General features: G+C 44.3%; 1 protein-coding gene across 3 annotated transcripts in view; it reads right to left on the bottom strand.

Annotated features, from left to right (window-relative positions):
• The window catches only part of MTOR (mechanistic target of rapamycin kinase), a 124,227-nt gene that overhangs the window by 73,935 nt on the left and 31,032 nt on the right, over window positions 1-19,260 (bottom strand). For all 3 annotated transcript variants that reach the window (XM_025856015.2, XM_025856017.2, XM_025856016.2), the window contains 7 exons: window positions 11,909-11,995; window positions 8,942-9,109; window positions 8,333-8,445; window positions 7,856-8,018; window positions 6,624-6,716; window positions 5,786-5,932; window positions 1,500-1,642 (listed from right to left, as the gene is read on the bottom strand). In XM_025856015.2, coding sequence (XP_025711800.1) covers window positions 1,500-1,642; window positions 5,786-5,932; window positions 6,624-6,716; window positions 7,856-8,018; window positions 8,333-8,445; window positions 8,942-9,109; window positions 11,909-11,995 — 914 coding nt within the window. The remainder of the gene's footprint in view (window positions 1-1,499; window positions 1,643-5,785; window positions 5,933-6,623; window positions 6,717-7,855; window positions 8,019-8,332; window positions 8,446-8,941; window positions 9,110-11,908; window positions 11,996-19,260) is intronic.

The following is a 19,260-nucleotide window of genomic DNA, read 5'->3' as shown; positions in this document are numbered from 1 at the left end:
ATACTTTCTATCACATATGAAAAAGGTTAGGTCAGACCAACGTACATAATTTTGGAATCTGCTGGAAAACACAAAATTTGAAATGTAAAGGATAACATGAAGACCAAAAGAAGTCCTGTGTAAATTAAAAAATACACTCTCTGACCTACATCCAAGGCCACCCCGGATCCCAAACGAGCACACTTGGCACCACGGGGATAAACACATAGGTGTATGTCTATCACAAGTCTCTTGGATGACATTGTGCTCAGAAGTGACTTGGAGCAGAAGAGAGGTATACTACGTCAGCTGAGCATATGAAATCTGCACACTGTGGAGTCGGGGGAATCCTAGGAACTATTTTTAAAGCATAAAAAAAATACCATTTTATGCCTCATTATAAATAATAATCATCCATTGTAGGCAAATTTGGAAAACGGGAAAAAGAATAACAAAGAAAATAACTACTCCATAGACCTTCCAACTTAAACACTGCTCTATTACTTTCTAGTCTTTTTCTATGTATACGTGTTTTTAACAGTTGAAATCACACAATTCCATAGTTTTGTATCCCATTTCATTCATTTACATTATACTGTAAACCTTCTATATGCAAAGATTATAAATCAAATCTTTAAAGGCTTCTTAAGATTTATTATTTAAAATAGTATTATTTTATGGCAAATTCTATTTCCTGGAGATGGCCGCAACAATATCTCCTGTTAAACATGCTCTTCTAGAGTCTTCCTATCAAGAGATGGCATCCATATCACCTTCCCTTGAATCTGAGTGGGTTTCTGTGCCTGCCTTGAACAACAGAGTGTGGGAGAAGTGATACTGTGTGACTTCCAAGGCCAGCTCATACAAATTCCATGTACTTCTGCCTCGTTCCCTTGGGGACATTCACTCTTGCAAACCTGCCAGTATTCTGCGAGGAAGCCCAAGCACCCCACAGAACAACCCACATGGAGAGGAACCAAGACCCCTAGCCAGGGCAGTTCCCATTTGAAAGCCCCAACCTGCCAGACATGTGAATGAGCCACGCTGAAAGTGGGTCCTCCAGCCCCTGGACAAACACCCCCACTGACACTGACACAGAGACGAGCTGTCCCCACAGGTCATGTCCAAACTGCAGATTTATGAGCAAAACAAATGACTGTTGTTGTTTAAGACCAGTAAGTTTGGGGGGTATCTGTAATTCAGCAGTAAATAATTAGAGTTCATTATTATTGGAAAGCAGTTATATAAAACCATTACATAGTTCTTTTCAGAGCTCTAAATGATTGTAATTAAAATTTTGGACCCAAATCTAAGGAAAGGTCTGCTAGCAAGGTTAAGATGGGTGCTTTTCCTATAATATGAGCTTGTTCAACCTGCCTTTTCTTTTTTTTTCTCCTCCACAAGTTGGCAAAATTAAAAATACTAGCCCTTTTTCCAAGTAGCGCCGATAAGACAGAATTCTCACATACTGTCTTCTCTGTGCTGACCCTCTTGACCCCATGCTGAAGCGGGGGACATACCTGGCCATCGGGTTGTAGGCCTGAGCCAGGGCCCAGCACGAGCGCAGGGAAGGCGACGAAGAGTCCTTCAGGAGCTCCAGACTCAGCCGTCTCAGCCACTCCAACCAGTCATCTTTGGAGACCCTTCTGGCAGCTCCCCAAGCCTGTAATCCCCCAGGTGACAGTGGAAAACCATCAGCTTTCAGGGCCAACTGTAAGGAGCCCTCATCTATTTAATGATTATTCTGTCTTTGATTTATAAAATCATACCTCTCGTGACAAAATTCCCTCAGAGCACGAATACAAAAGAATAATATTTAATTAGAAGCCATAAAACAAAAGCAGCAACCTCTGGAATTGAGCATGATATAGAAAAAGACTGGTTTACAAATCATTTGTGCTGGACTCAGCAAAACAGAAAGCTCTACAGACCCAGAATGGATGGGCCCGACACTCGCAGGGTGCCTTCAACAAAGCCTAATGGCCCCTGCAGCGTGTGACGGGCCCTGGGCGCTCTGCATTAGGACACTGGCTCATTCAACAGCAAAGGGTCACACAGGGAGAGGGAAAATGGTCAGGTTCACAGCACCATGAATCACATTACACTCAGGTGAGCCAGAGCCCAGAGCACACGGCACTGGGGTGGAATGAGACAAAAGGAGTTGAACAGATTTAATTTTTACTTTCTGATTTATCCCCTCCAACATTCCTCAAAACTCTGAGCATTCCAGGCATCAAGAGTTTCGGCCAGGGGAAGCTGAGGGAGGTGGATGGGAAGACCCAGGCTCTGGAGACGGGCAGGACAGTGTCATGGCCCTAGCTGCACTCTGGAGCTCGGTGGCCTGAGTTCAAATGACTCTTATCTAACTCACTGGCTGTCTGACCTTGGGCAAGTCACTTCTCTTCTCTTGGGCCTGTTTCCTCACTTGTAAAATGAGGATAATAGTTCTACCTCCTAGGGTGTTTTCAGGATTAATTAAGTTAATATGTGTCACAGATTTATACCAGTGGTTGGCACAAAGTTAGTGCTCCTGGGAGTGCCTATTTCTGTGAAGTCAGGAATATCAGTTGGAATCCTGGCTCCACTGCTCGGCAGCTGGAGCACTCTGGGCAAATTACTTGTAGGTTGCATCTGAGCCTCAGTCTTCTGCATCACGGGGTAAAATATCTAAAGAGCCCAGCTGGAAGAGATGAGCAAAAAAAGGTTGCTCTTATCAAAACATCATCTCTTTGAGCTAGCCTAGCCCTAACTTTTTAAAATATATTCTTTTTTTTTTCTAAAGATTTTATTTATTTATTTGACAGAGGGAGACACAACGAGAGAAGGAACATAAGCAAGGGGGAGGGGGAGAGGGAGAAGCAGGCTCCCCGCTGAGCAGGGAGCCCGATGCAGGGCTCGATCCCAGGACCCTGGGACCATGACCTGAGCCAAAGGCAGATGCTTAACGACTGACCACCCAGGCAACCCTTAAAATATATTCTTAAAAGATTCTTCTAGCAGAACAGACATGTGTACTCCCTAAACTAGAGAAACTGAGTAAGTTAGAGCAGAGGTTCCCCAGGGAAGTGGTCCAGGGAGTGGAAGAGATCCCCGTGTGCTACACCACCTAACCATCAACGACTCAACCCCTCCCTTTCCTGGGATAAACTGGAGATCTACTGTGGCTTCTGATGAGTTACAAATGAGTGATACCATATAAAGTACTGTTTTATGTCAGAAACTGAAATAGAGACATTAAGGGACAAACTGAAAAATTATGTGCATAATTCTGACGATACAATGGGCCAGTAGGAAGAGTGACACTAGTTACTTGACTTTTAAAGTTTGTTCTGTTGAACAAAATGGGAACAACAAGTCCTTTTCTATGCAGAGGCCTCTGGCTTCCTCCCTACACAAAGGGTCTCCGGATAGCTGCTCTGTAACGCACGGCACTTCAAAAGTTGAACATACAGAAGGGAGGATCAAGAACGTCTTTTCCCTCTAGTGATGTGAGGCTGAGCCTGGGTAAGGCGGAGGCAGTTCAGCAAGTGGTTGAGAGACGGGGCTCTGCAGTCACGCTACCTTGGTCAAACCCTGGCTCCACCATTTACTCGTTGACTTTGGGCAAATCACTCAACCTTTCAGGGCCTCAACATCCATATCTCTGCAAATTGCCCACAGTAATGACAGCACCTAACTCACAGGGTGAAGGGTCAATGAGTCAATATCCGTAATGTGCTCACATCAGTGCCTGACACACGGAAAGCACTCCACAGACGTTGGCAGTTGTCAGCGCTATTACTGTCACCGTTTGAGAAATGGTAGCAAAGAAGTCTCTGGAAACCTTAGCTTCATGGACAACTGCACGGTCTATCAAATAGGCTAAGTCCTCCATGTGGCCCTTCCTTGCTGTTCTTTCATTTAAAACCTAATCCACGCTCGCTTCTCTGGGTTCTGTGGTAACTGTATCAACACGAACCAGTCGCCTTCCGCCACCAGCCACAGCTGACTGCCTCCTCCAGTGAGGCCGGTGCATGCTGACGAAATGTCAGCTTATCCATTTAGAAGGTAAGCCCAAATAGCTTCTCCTCAGACAGGAAAGCTGCTGAAAATCGTGGCAGGCACTCTGGAGGTATACATGAATGGCTTCTACGTTTTGTGCCCCGTGTAACTCCCCTGCTAGCATAGGCAGTAGAAAGATGACCAAGGTGGCGAGCGGTTACTCGGAAAGCAGGTCTGACTGGTCACTGAACTGACCCCGAGTTGCCTGCACACAAGTATGAGGAGGCACAAATGGGGCTGAGGATCAGCGCTGGAGATTCTGCTTAGGGCTCCTGGACTGGATCTGTTCTCTCAGATGAGATACACTGGAGACTCTTTCTTTTTTCTGTTTGACAAAGGTCATGCTTCTTTTTCCAAGTCCTGGGTAGAAAGCAAATCTTCCTGGAAGCAACCTAGACTACCAGGGAGTTTCCTAAAATAGTCAGGACATGGCTCTAAGAGGGTGGACAGCTGCCTGGTTAGAAGGACATTCTGAACCCAGGCAGGCGGAAAACATCTGGGTGGAAATGTGTATCTGGTATCTCTGCTCGGCCCCTCCCTGAAGGGTGAGGTGTCAGCAGGGTGGCCTCAATGGCGGCCTGGGGATGCCGGGTGCCTGGAGGCCCTCTCCTTCTCCTGCAGTCTTGGACCAGCACTGGCACACTCCACGGAGGGAAAGCAGCATTGCCCCTGCCCCAGGTGTCTTTCACCGCTTCCCTTATAAATTACCCAATCCTTCTCGGTAGCAGCCGCTTTACAGCTACCTGTGCGGGTGAAGGCTGGCTCAACAGTCAGTGATGAGCCCCGGTGTTCCCCGGCTGTGTGTGAACACACACACACACACACACACACACACACACACACACAGGTCTGTGTTCATATCTTTATGGGCTTGGCCAAAAGAAGAGAACAAGTCCTGCCCAGTTCTCTACCTCGGTCCATAGCTATTCTTGAAGTGCAGCTGCTGTGGGCCAATCGCTAAGAAAGGAAGACTACCACCACGTGGAACTCCAAACACGGAGCTGCTCACAGTCACCAGGAGCACTAACAATAATGCAAAATGTGGGAAATAAGCAACCTGACATAATTATTTAAAAGCCAGTGACAGAACTATGATTACTCCACTCAGATCTACCAGCGATGCTTTGAAACTACCTGTTTTTAAATGGATGGCTGGTGGCATACGTGGTGGGAAGCTGGTTATATCCCAGGCTTTTGTCAGCATAGAGAACTCAGTACTTATCTGCAAAGATCTAAAAGCTTGCTACTCAAAGTGTGGTCCCTGGACCAGGAGCATGGGCATTACCTAGGACTTTGGTAGAAATGCAGAATGTAGGCCTGACCTCGGACTGCCCCAGTCAGAACAAGCATTCTCGCCAGCCCCCAGTAGTCAGCAAGCCCTATGAGTCTCAGCAGTCTGAGAAGCACTGCTTTCAAGAGCTGGCATCAGTCTCAGTGCTAATTAGGGGACTCACTGGTTTTGTTCCACTCATGTAAAAAATAAGAATGTTATTTGCAACAAAGGATTCTACTATTAAAGCTCCAAGGAAGTTTAGAACTTTGTTCTACATTTAACCTTTATTTTTGAAAATGTGTAATTTGGACACCTGGAAAAAAGACAAAATGACCTAAGTTCGTGGTATCTAGAGTTTCAGAAAAATGCTTGGGCTGGTCTTTGGTTGTTTTAAACTTATGGTAGCAAGACCTAAGAGCTCTGAACAAGAGAGAAGAGCAGGGCTCTCCTTTCCAAGCCCCCTCCCCCTGCCCCGGGAAATCATGGACTTGCCTTTTGGAGGTTGATGGTGCTGACATGCAGTTTCTTCATGGGTCCTGTTTCTACTGGCCCACTAGCCAATGCATCCCCTTGGCCACTCCTCAGCATTCGATGCTGGTAAATCAAAGGGTCTTCTTCTTCATCAGCAAGGGTGTATCCCTGCAACCAGAGATTTACACAAAAACCCTGCAACTCCGCTAGGTCCTCCAGGTTAGAAAACACCCTTAAACCTTGGGAAGGTCGCATCTTCTGGAAAAGTCAGGATGTCAACAAGAAGGAAAAAGTTATATGCATGGACAAAATGAACAATGGGTGGGCTACACTGCCCACTGCAGACCCATCTTTGCTGGTCACTTTTGGTCAGTGATAGCATTGACTCCATAGCACCAGCACACAGCTGGCAAAGCCAGAACTGTGGGCAGTGATCCAAGGGACCAAGTGCTATGAGCTGGGGGGCAAACAGTCCGCTGTCTGGCTTTGTGTGGCCCAGGAGCCAAGAAGGGTTTCTATATTTTCAAATGATTGGGAAAAAAAAATCAAAGGAGGATGACTATTTTGTAGCACGTGCAAGCTATTCAAGAAGCAAATCCGTGGTGTCCCTTAGTGGAAGTGCACAGGCAGGCGGCCAGACTTACTCTCTTCCATGAGCAGGCGGCTGCTTTCCGGCCGCGGGCAGCAGGGCCCAGTCACTGCCTCAGAGCCCACACCGCCTACAGAGCTGAGAAAAACCTGCTATCTTTACAGAAACTGTTAGCCCATCACTAATCTAGGGCTAAAAAGCCAGATGTGCTCCCAGACCCATGAGGAGAATCATCGGTGGACTCTGGGACAGAAACCAAGCGCAGTTCACCTTGACGATTCTGCAGATGAGGACATCATAGCGCTGATGGTTGATTCGGTGTCGCACCAGGACTTTATTCACCATTGGAATGAAAATTTGGTACTGTCGAAGGAGAGGGAAGAGGTCAGAAATGTTACTCTGCAGAGAAGGAGGCAGACAAAAGAATGCTACAGATAGTTCCCCTGAGTTTGGGGTGGCTCTGTGTTATTCCGAAGAATAACCTATTTGTCTGTCTGTCTGTCTCTCTCTCACACACACACACACACACACACACACACACCCCGCTACAATCCTAGTCCCTACTCCCTTCCATCTGGGTTACTGTGATGGCCTTTGACTGCTCTCTCTGCTCTTACCCTTGGCCTGGTCTGTTCTTTCACACAGCACTGTGAGTCACCAGGTCAGACCATAGTATTCCTGTGATCAAGATCCTCCAAAATCTTCTAGTCTTGCTCTGAGTAAAAGCCCAAGTACTTATAATGGCTCACAGCAGTGATGTGCAAATTTCTGTGGGCATCAGAATCATTTGGAGGGCTTATGAAACCAGAGATTGCTGGGCTCCACAGCCAGCTTCTGGTTTAGGGCTGGGCACAGCCCAAGAATCTACATTTCTAACAGATTCCCAGCTATGCAGATACTGTGCAGGGACATCTGAGAACCACTGGCCTACAGCACCTGGTCTCTGTGCCCCATCCCAGCCCCACCTTATCTCTACGACCTGAACTCCAAGCCTTCCCCCTCACCCCCCAGCTCCCTCCTCTGAAGCCACAATGCTTTCCTGCTGTTCCTTGGACCTTTCAAACATGCTGCCTCCTCACACCTTTGCATTTGCTACTCCTGCCAGCATCCAACTCTCTGGGCTCAGACCTTTATTTGGGTCTCTGGTCAGATGTCAATTTATCAGAGGTCTTCGCTGTCCACCCTAAACAAACAGCAGCTCTCCCCACTCACTCTACACTCTTATGAGACAGACTATTTATTAGCTTTGCCTCATTGGAATGTAAGCTCCATGAGAACAAGGACACCATTCTGTTTACTGCATTATCCCAGAACAGCATTTAGCCCACAGAGATGGCTCGAGAAATATTTGCTAAATAAATGAAGGACAAAAAAGGCAAATAATTCCTAGTTCTTTGAAGGTAGTTGAGAGCTACAGACTAGCAAACAGAGATGTTCACAAACAAAAGGCATCTTCCCCAAGCCAGGCAGAAGAGCACGTCTGTTCAGGACTCCTGCCTCACCTTCTTCCCCAGTTGGAAGACCAGCGAAGACAACGTGTCCATGGCTGTGGGACGCAGTTCAGGGCTCTGGTCCAGCGTTCGAACAATCGGATGAATGATCCGGGAGGCGTAGTCAGTGAAGTCCAGGGACTCCGTCAGGCGGTCCACAGTCTCTAACGCTGCCCTACAACAATCGTGGACATACGGTAATTGTTAACACATGGTCCCAAAGTACGAGAAGTGGCTGAGGGTTATCTTATCAGCACCAAATGGGAAGGCACGGCCTTGGAGGTACCTCGGGTGACATGGATCCAACATAAGTCCCAGTGGGATAGGGACAGTTAAGATTTCTAGAAGCCTGGGGCATTTCCGGGCTAAAATAAAGAGAGCTGAGGTAACAAAAAAATGGAAAGATGGCATGGGAACTTAAGAAAAGGACATTTTTAACCACACGTGAAAAGCTCGATGGCTGCTTAGGCCCAAAGCACAGGTGCTTACTTCCGAGACGGCAGTGGAACTTCCGGGGCATCAAACAGCTTCACGATAGGGGGCAACAACAAATGCAGATAGTCATCCAGGTTGGCGCCAAACAGCTGGATGGCAGCCAACAGCTGCAAAAGAGAGCAAAAGCCCGGTGATAAACAAATAAAGGCAGGTACCAAGTATCGAAGCACGCAGAGCGGGGCAAGGGTGTGGGGAATTCCGAATTCTGTGGGGACTCTGACAAGTCTTCTGTAAGTGGCCTTGAGCTACATTTTTTCGGTAGCCTTCCCCTCTCCCCCATTTTATTTTGCTTGTGTATTATTTTGCTTTCTCTGAGCTTATTTCAATGGATAAAGAATCAGTTGCTAGATAATAGGAGAACAGGTCTGGGATAAAACATTTACCAAAAATAATCCAATAAAAGAGAGAAAACACAAGTCCAATCAAGAGAGGATTGTAAACATCCTGTCAACTGTACACATCAGGTATTAGCATTCTTTGGACTCGATCTTGTGGATCGAGCACCATCCCGTCACTCAGACCAGGGTCTTGCCTCTTAGCTGATCATCCCTGGACTCTGACGGATGCTGGGACTCTCTCTAGAGGACACCCTTCTGGACTCACCTTGATGGAGACGATGCGGCCTGGGCTGTTGTCATGCATGAAGACACGTAGCATGTGTGGGATCAGCTGGGGCAGGTAGAGCTTAAATTCACCCCCAAGAGCTACCACAATCTGCTCAATGAGAAGGATGATCGTGCTCTGGATCGAGGTGTTCATGACCCAGAATTCCTATAAAGAGGGAAGAGAGAGAGAAGCAAAGCCAGGTGCTCTTCTGCTGAACCAGGAATCAAGGAACTGAGACGGCCACAAGAAGCAAAACTGTAGTGAGCACAGTCTGCCCCAAGAGAGACTCCCTCCCCAGCCTCCTCTCCCCAGGCCTCTTTGTATCCTAGGTCACAGTCACAGTGAACAAATTAAACTGCATTTCCCCAAACGCACCAGGCTCCTTTGTTCCTCTGTCCTTTGCTTGTGCTGTGCTCTGCCTAGAACTCCACCTTTTGCTCAGCTAAGCCCTAAATGTGTTTCTAGACCCCGCTCAAGCCTCACTTCCATGAAGGCTTTCCTGTTCTCCTCCCATTACACACTTTGGGTCCCTCTGCCCCCTTCTTGTCTAGTACCTGTAGTAACTTCATTTTCTTTGCCACCTTCTCTCTGCTAGACTGTAAACTAGTTACAGGCAAGAAATCCCTTTGAGCCACCTCTGCCTCTCTAGGATCTAGCACAGCACCTGGCATAGTCCAGCCACCCGAACACATGTTTACAGAGTGAATGAATGAGTAGGTTTACTTTACTCAAGGGGCTCTCAGGCCGCCCACGGTGGATTCTCTACTTTGGGTACCAGCCACTCTCTACCAGAAGGTGATTCCAGTGTTTAACAAAGTTTCGTGCCCTTCCTGGGTTTAGACTTTGCTAGTCTAAATATTGCTAGATATAGATAGCACCTGACGTTTGCTCCAAATCATTTTCAGGCCTGGATAATGCCACAAAAGGAGCACTTTTTCTACACCTGTATAGTTATGTTCCACGTAAGTTACTAAAGTAAAAACTTGGCCAGGTGGCCACAGAATCTGCCTCAGGACCCCAAACTGGTCCGAGTTTCTGACTCCAGGAAAAGCTGTCATTTCAAATCAACTCAAAAAGAGAGTTGCCTACTCCCTTGTTTGAAACCTCCAGAGAAGGAGACTTGATGATGACAGATTAGCCCTACTAATGAAGGCAACACATGCATTTTCATACTTTGGGGCCCTCAACTAATTCAGAGTAAAGTCAATGAAAAAAAAAACAAAAACTCCTCAGAAGAAAGGCTTTATAGAAGCATAAAGTATTTTTATTAAAAAATGTCTTAAAAATCATAATAGTTTACAAAGTGAAAACCATACTAAAAGATGCTGGTAAAACTCTCTCTCTGCTTGGAGAGAGAGGTATTTTCTCTGAAAAAGCTATTTTCTCTAGATAAAAACCTCTGCCAAAGAAACATATCCGATTTTATAACCTCTACGGTCGGTCTGATGTGCATTCACTTGGCCCGCACGCTGCCTTCTTTAGAGAAAACCCATCTACCTCTCCACCATGTTACCGTTGGCTTCTTACAGGGGCTTCTCTCCCTCAAAGAAGCCAGGTAGCTTGCCCAGGGATCATTGTTAACAGAGACTGTCCTCATCCCAGGCTCAGGGCCACTCATTAAAATGCCCAGGGTGAGCAGTCAAAGGAAGAGCCCCTGGTGCACTTTACCCATCTTGGAGGAAATGAAAGCTGCATTTTGCAAGTATGAAGCTCCCTGCCTCAAACTTCTATGTTTTGGTCCTAAGTCTTTTTGGGGGACTAAGTCTCCGATTAGTTCTGCTTCCAACCACAAGTACACCGCTGCCTGTTGGGCCCCTCCCCCAGGCAGTCCATTAGCTCTCCAGCACTCTGCTCAACTTCCTTGTACAGAGGCCTCCGCCGCAGGAGTCGGGGAGCAAGCAAGCGGTTTTCATTATTTGTACAGACAGGAGTTTTTCAGTTCTGAGACCCAGTTTCAGGGAAGTTCCAGTTTTGAAGTCAGCCACTTTGATTTTAGTCCTACTGCTTCCTCCAAGCTAACTACAAAGGGCTGGCAGAGAAGAGCAGAAATTAGTGAAGAATTGTCTTCCCATTCTTTGAGGGCACAGCTATCTCTGCAAAGCAAGCTTCCCAACAGACATTTAAATGATACAAAACAGGGTGCCTGGGTGGCTCAGTTGGTTAAGCGACTGCCTTCGGCTCAGGTCATGATCCTGGAGTCTCAGAATCGAGTCCCGCATCGGGCTCCCTGCTCAGCAGGGAGTCTGCTTCTCCCTCTGACCTTCCTCCCGCTCATGCTCTCTCTCTCTACCATTCTCTCTCTCTCAATAAACAAATAAAAATCTTTAAAAAAAAAAAAAATGATACAAAACAGCAGGAAGCAGGCCTCCCCCTCAAACAGAAAAACGATATTGCCACCAACGGGGAGTCCTCTGTACCTACTTAAAGCACATTATAAAATCTGGGACGGGAGCCTTTCCTCAGGTGCTGCTGTAGTCAGAAGGTGGCATTTATGTTCTTAAAGGCGGTGGGGAAAAGCCGCGCCTTCTTCCTCAGTGCCTGACAGGAGTTCATTGTATTTAATAGCACTACCGAAACCCAATCCCCAAACCTCTCTTAAGACCGTGGTTTTATGGGCTGTAAGAAGGAGGGCTTTCATGGGAACAGTAAAGCACTGTTGTGATATTAAAGTGAAATTGCTTTGTTGTGTGTGAGGCAGAGAACTCAAGAGTCTATTTCTGGCAGAATAAGGACTTCAGGATTCTTCCTCCACCTTCACAGCTCGTACGGAGGTGCCAGAGCCTGAGGCAGCAGCCCCCCTCCTCTGACATCACCCACCGGGGCACGCTTCCCCACATTTAATACTCCTGTTTTAACAGCTCTATGAAGACCTGTGACAAAAATGTCCGTGCTCTCCAAACCTGCCTCTGAATGTTCCTTGACCCAAACACTGATGAACCAGCCGAAGCACTAACTTCTACTCACTCTCATGAGGGTGACTATTTCATCCATATAAGGTCGGATGTGGCTCTTCACAAAGGACACCAACATTCCCAGCTGCTGGAACAGGAACTGGAATGGAGAAGAGGTCAGCAAGTTGGCATGAGGAAGGATGGAGAGCTCCCAGGGTTACCCTAAGTCCATGGGAACAAACGAACACCACTATGGAATCAGTTTCCACACCATTCATCTACTGAGTGTAAGTCTAAAAAAACCCAACTGAAAGCCTTTGGTGGTGATTGTGGTGGGGGCTAAAACAACTCTCAGTAGCTTTACACCCCAGCCAGGCGAGCCAGTTACTACTGCCCAACAAGGGCTTTGGGGCCAGACTGGCTGTCCTGAGCCTCGATGCTAACTCTTGGCTCTGTGACCTTCATTTAACCTCTCTGCGCCCAGCCTCTTCAGGGAGAAGACGCAGATAACAGTACTTGTCTGCAGGGCTTACTTTAAGTTAAATGGGAGAACACCTGGAAAGCACTAGCACCAGATGTGAATACCGTGAAGTGCTCCATGAACACCAGCTATCACTGAAGGATTCGCGGAGTGACTAAAGACTTAAAAATGGACAGGAAATTTTTAATCACCTGTAAATGTATCTTTTTTCTCTTCAGTTCTAATTCACTACCACTTACTTTCTAAAATAAATACGGCTAACTATTATGAGTATTGTGGTTCGTGTGTAGTAATTAACTCAATTAATCAGATCTTAATTCATGAGGTAACTATTTATCTCTGAGAAACTGTGCACCAAAACAGTAAGCAGGGGCGCCTGGGTGGCTCAGTTGTTAAGCATCTGCCTTAGGCTCAGGTCATGATCTCAGGTTCCTGGGATTGAGCCCCGTATCTGGCTCCCTGCTCAGTGGAGAGCCTGCCTCTCCCCCTCCCTGCCGCTCTGCCTACTTGTGCTCTCTATCAAATAAATAAAATCTTAAAAAAAAAATTTAAAACACAGTAAGCAACCTGGGGGAGGGATGGGATAAGGAGATTCTGTTCAGGCTGATACAGTGCAGCTGTTAGAAGGGACACCATCCACTAAAACAAGGTGGGAATAAAAAGGCTTGGGTAAAGGCGATCCAGCTACTTTCCTGGCTAAAGATGTCTTTAGGGTATGGTTTTTATTTTGTAGTGATCTTCAGATAGTGCTACATGTCAATATGCAATAGCAAATCATATTCTAAACTCCCCTCCCCGAAAAGATTTTTCTAGCTCTCTATGCCTCTGCCTCCTCCCATTAATAAGACAATTTAGCATAACGAACATACATATTTTCACTTTTTTAAAAATTTATTATTTTTTTATTAACATATAACGTATTATTTGTCTCAGGGTTACAGGTCTGTAATTCATCAATCTTACACAATTCACAGACATATTTTCACTCTTATCTGCATTTCAAAACTTGGGCAAGTAAGGGCGTCTGGATGGCTCAGTTGGTTAAGTGACTGCCTTTGGCTCAGGTCATGATCCTGGAGTCCCTGGATCAAGTTCCGCATTGGGCTCCCTGCTCAGTGGGGAGTCTGCTTCTCCCTCTGACCCTAACCCCTCTCATGTGCTCTCTCTCATTCTCTCTCTCAAATAAATAAAATCTTTAAAAAAAAAAAAGAAACTTGGGCAAATTAGGATTAAATAAAAAATGTTGTTTCAAATAGCAAGTAACAGACATACCGACTCACTACCTGAAGAGGTGAGACTCACTGGACATATAGGGTTGGGCTCCAAGGGAGTGTGGATGCATTTTCTAATGACAAGGATACCAATGGATTCTAAGGTGGTTCAAACCTGCCCACCACATGGCACAGGTTCGACTCAGGACAGCCATCCCTACCTACAACTTGGGAGCCTCCTTATCGAATCGCTGCTGGCCCTTTTTGTGAAATGGTCTCTATAAAAGGACATTCCAGAGATTAAGGGATGTGAGACTCTAAGTATAATGGTTTTCTTAGCTAAATTTTTGTTATGTGAAACCTGAAAGAAGGTAGAAAATAGAAGCTGGAGGAGAAGCAGGGCACTGGGGATGGCAGGGAGGTCAGGAAAACCATGAGACCGAAAGGACAGAGCCTCCTAACACCTGCTGTCATTTCACATTAGGTGTAATAGGGAATCCCGGGGGTACTAAGCCATCTGCAGGAGCCACAGGACGGATGCCCACAGCAAGTGCCTCCCTCACAGTAAGGAGCCCAGCAGCGCCCTCCATCTCTTCTCCCTTAGATTCTTCCATAAGCTTTTCTTCTCTTTTTTTCCCCCCGGGGACATTAGTATATTAAAAGAACACATTTTTTTGTTCTTGAAAACATGGTGGGTTAGATACTCCTGCTATGAAAACCCTAAAGATAAACAATAACATGGGGCAGCTGGGTGGCTCAGATGGTTAAACGTCTGCCTTCGGCTCAGGTCATGATCCTAGGGTCCTGGGATCGAGTCCCGCATCGGGCTCCCTGCTCCTTGGGAGCCTGCTTCTCCCTCTGCTTCTCTCTCTCTCTCTCCCTCTGTCTCTCCTGAATAAATAAAATCTTAAAAAAAAAAGATAAACAATAACAAATACTGTTATTGTGTCATCAGAACCAAAACCTTTTACAGAAAGCCAGACCTTCAGAGGGCTATGTATTAAGAGAAACGGTGACACCCAACTTCCCCCAAATCTGTCCACTGGCAAAAGGAGACAAAGACATTTGTCAGTCTTGCTGTGGAGTCTAGGTAGGAAAAAAGTCTCTCCCAAGAGCTTGTAATCTCAGCTCAATCTCACATGAGTTTAGGGGGTTATTTTGACTATCTGTGTGGACTGAGAAACTCTAAACCAAGAAATTAACTTAAAATTTTCCTGGGCCACATGACAGAAGCAAACACAAATCCTCTTCAAACTGAGAGAAGATTTTCTAGTACTGCTTCAGGGAATGCCCAGCTGCATAGGATACATGATCTAAAAGTATAAGACACTAAAGATAGACCACTGCCAGTGTGACTCAGCAGAAACAATCAATAGCAGGATCAGACCCATCACAGATTTTATATATATTGGAATTATTGGATAAAAAATATAAAATCGGTTTAAAATGCTTAAAGGAATAAATGTGAGATTTTAAAAAATGAGCAAAGAACAGGATACCACCCAAAAATACTAAGTATATTTGAAAGAACCTAGTATAACTTTAGATTCTAAAAAAATGTAATTGAAACTAAAAACTCAAGGACAGGTCAAAAAGACATAGCTGAGGAATTTGTGAACAGAAAAGGGATGTGAAGACATATCCAGAATGGATCTCCAAGAGATAAAGTTGAAAAATACGGACAAGAAACTAACAAACATTAAGGACAGAGTGAGCTCTACATGTGAATCAAATTCTGGAAGGAAAAAACAGAGGGCTGGAATCCTCATATTCAGGAAGTCCACACATTTCAAACAGGATGTGAGAAAGAAATCCATACCTAGATACACAATAGTGGAGCTTCGGGGCAACAAACACAATGAGAAGATCTGAAATAGCCACTGAGAAAAGTGAGGTGAAGTGAAAAGGAATCGTGATTTCTCAACAACAAAAGAAATGAGAATGCGTGGGATCATATCTACAGTTGTAAGAGAACCCAGAATTGTATCCTCAGCTAAATAAACATTTAAAAAGAGGGTGAAATAGAAGGATAATGATCCTAGGAGGAAGCCCCGAGGTGGGAGACAGAACATGGAGAATCGAGACGGCAAGTATGTTTGCATAAAACAGTGATAATGTTTAGCTTGGTGGCAGAAAAAGAAAAAGTGATACTACATAAGAGGGAAGGAGATAGTCTGAGCAATCACTCTAAGTTCTGTATGTTATTCAGGAGAAGGATGGAGATATGGATTAATTTTTTAAATTAGCTACGAAAGTTAGGTATGTGAGGCAAAATCTAAGGGTGAAAAGGATAAAATGAATCCATCCCTCATCCTGTACAGGGGGACATATTCCAAAGAGCTCAAAGACTTGAGTGGAAAAAATCAGGGGGTGCCTGGCTGGCTCAGTCAGAGGACTGTGTGACTCTTGATCTTGGGGTCGTGAGTTCAAGCCCCACATGGGGCCCAGAGATTACAAAAAAAATAAATAAAAAAATAAAAAAATGTGAAAAGCAAGGCCAATCAAGTACCAAAAAAAGGTAAAAATGATGTACATACAAGGCTTTTTGTTACAGGATTATTTTAAGTATCAAAAGAATGGAAAAAACGCAAACGTTCACCCACAAGGACAGGTTCAACAGCTGTGGACACAGCGGGGTGCCATCACCTCTCAGGAGATGTAGGCATTTTCAGGGGATGCAGGCATCCTCGGTGCTGCAGTGGCAGGAACTCCACGACACACTGCTGTGACAGTGAAAAGAAGCAGGTGCACAACAGAGTCTACATTATGTTCTCTTCTGTGGGAGGAAGGCGGGGGAATATGGATTTCCTCACATTTTCAAAAACAAATAGCAAAAACATAAATTGGAAAATGATCAAATAGTTACCTTGGGGGGAAGTGTGGTAGGCAAAATAATGGTAAGCCAAAGATGTCTGTGCCCTAATCCCTAGATCCCATGAATAAATGACCCGGCACGACAACGGGGACTTCTGAAGATGTGATTAAGGTTCAGGACTTTGACATGTGGAGATTATTCCTTAAAAGCAGAGAACCTTGGTTGGCAGTGGGCAGAAAGAAGAATCTGGCAGCAAAAGAAGGGTCAGAGAGATGCAATGTTGCTGACTCTGAAGGCAGAGAAAGAGGGCCAAGGAATGTGGGCAGCCGCTAGAAGCCAGAAACAATAAGGGAGATGGACTGTCCCCTAGGGCTTCCAGAAAGGAACGTGCCTCAACAGCACCCTGATTTTGGTTCAGCATGACCTCTGTCAGACTTAGGACCTACAGAGCTGTAAGATGATAAATCGGTGCTGTTTGAAACCAAGATGTTAGTGAGGGTTTGTTATAGCAGCAATGGGAAACGTTATAGGAAGAAACAGGGTAATATGGATGGGGAGAGAAGCTAGACTTTGCTGAAAACATATTTTATAGTTTCAGCTCTGGAACTGTGTTAATGTCTTACATAATTAGAATAAAACTCAAATTAGGAACACCTCAAAGAAATTTCCAGAAACTGAAAATAAGCAGAAACAAATTTAATTATAAATCAAGTTGGTTGCACAATCACTCAAAGACGAATTTCAAGTGACTTTAAACACAGTATTTTGGTGTGTATCCCTGAAAGGACACAGCCTAAGAACGAGGGGGAAAAAAAAATCATAAAAAATCTTGACTTGCATTCAGTAACCTTACTGTTATTACTAATACTGGTCATTTACCATTTATATGTATACAAGATACATGCAGGAATGTATTCTGCAAGATAAAGCAAGTAATTATAGAAATGTCAGAACCAAGTAACGAGTTTTTCAGTGTGAGAAACAAGTATAAAATTAAAGTAAAAACTCTTAAATTTGCATCGGAAAATCTGTATTACTTCATGACTTGTGTTTCTCTTTCTAAAAATTACTTATTTCTGTTTCTGTTCACTGAAATGGCCAAGAAACAACAATATGCCAATAGCAATGAGCACCCCAGCACACCAACTACAGTCTCTAAGTACCATTTCTCACTTAAAGAAACCATAACTCCTTGGAAGTGGCCATGCCCAGGCTTGAGTGAAATGTACTTGATAAGCTCAGAATAGCTTTTTTTTTTTTTTGCCAGAAAGCAAAAAAACAATCAAAGGCTAAGACCACTGGCCAATGTAAAAAGAACACAACAGCCAGGCTGATTAGGATACTTAGATCATGAGAAAGAACAGTGACTTCGATGAATAAAAATACTATATATAGCTCCATGAGTTGATAATGATACTCCAAAAACAGTAGGGGTTGTGGGGTAGTACCTGAGTCACCTTTGAGAAGTTGCAAGGGACTTGATTCATTACTCTGAAAAACTGATAAATAAAAGTAAAGGATCATGCATTTATTCTGCCCTCCCTGTACGAACTATACTTTAAATTAACTGAATGAATAGTTGACAACATAAAGTTCTTTATAGATGATCACTAACTAATAAATCTAGGAATAATATAATTAGAAAATCACAGCTTTCCAGTCTTTCTAGAAAACAATCTTCAATGAACACTAAAATGATTAGGAGAAAGGCTGAGAGAGAACAAAGGATCACAGTACCTGAGCCCACTGATTAACCTTTACATCACTAGAAACTGGGATGATTTAGAAAAGATTTGCTTACTAACTGTTGTTAGTACGTGAAGTATTCAGTATTCAGTACCGCCTATGAAGTATGTCTTGCCAGAAGAAGGAAGCTGAATTTAATCGACTCTAAATCTAATCAGTTTACAAGAAGTTAAGATATCTTGAAGATACAATCAGTCAAATCCAGAATGGGAAATTCTGTAGGACAAATGACCTGCTTTCTTCCACAAATAAATGGCATAAAAAAAGGGGGGGGGGAGAAAAGGAGAATGGATAGAAAGAGAATTGGATATATCATATATCCCCCCAAAAATATAAAACAGAACAGACTAAACTATGAGAAATTAATAAATCCACCACTGTAAGAGGAGATTATCTCACTTCTCTCAGTAAGAGATGAAGAAAACAAAAAATTAATAAGAAAACAAAAAATTTGAACACAGTAAGTAATAAGTTCAAATCTAATGACACACATGGAACTTTGCGCATAACATCAGCAAATACCCGCTATTCCCAAGCACAGAGGAAACATCAAAATGGATTAAGCATTTGACTATTAAGGCAGTTTCAGCAAACATCAAAGAACTGTAAACCCAATGCAATTAAGTTAGAAACAGATACCCCAAAAAGAAATTTGAAACCCTGTAAATCTGCAAATTAAAATATCCACTTCTAAATAACTCAATGGTGAAAACAGAAATCATAGGAAACATTAAAAACACCTATCTCTGAGCAATAATGACACTAAATTATTATTCAGCTATGAAAAAGGAATGAACTACTGATCCATGATGAACCCCAAAAGTATTATTATGTTAAGTGAAAGAAGCCAGACACAGAAAAACCACATATGGTTCCAACTCTATGAAATGTCCTGAAAAGGCAAATCTATAGGCATAAGTAAATAAAATGAATAATTTCTTAGGGATGCCTGGGTGGCTCAGTTGGTTAAGCATCTGCCTTCGGCTCAGGTCATGATCCTGGGGTTGTGGGATCGAGCACCACGATGGGTTCCCGGCTCGGTGGGGAGCCCGCTTCTCCCTCTCCCTCTGCCCCTGCTCATGCTTGCTCTCCCTCTCAAATAAATAAATAAAATCTTTTTAAAAAATGAATAATTTCTTAGAAAAATGTGACCAAAACTGTTTTAAGAAGAA

Source organism: Callorhinus ursinus, unplaced genomic scaffold, assembly GCF_003265705.2.
Source record: "Callorhinus ursinus isolate GAN/ISIS: 27379988/994484 unplaced genomic scaffold, GSC_fseal_2.0 scaffold18, whole genome shotgun sequence".
Lineage (NCBI taxonomy): Eukaryota > Metazoa > Chordata > Mammalia > Carnivora > Otariidae > Callorhinus > Callorhinus ursinus.
The sequence above is the reverse complement of the archived record's forward strand: the minus strand, read 5'-3'. Positions and strand labels throughout refer to the sequence as shown.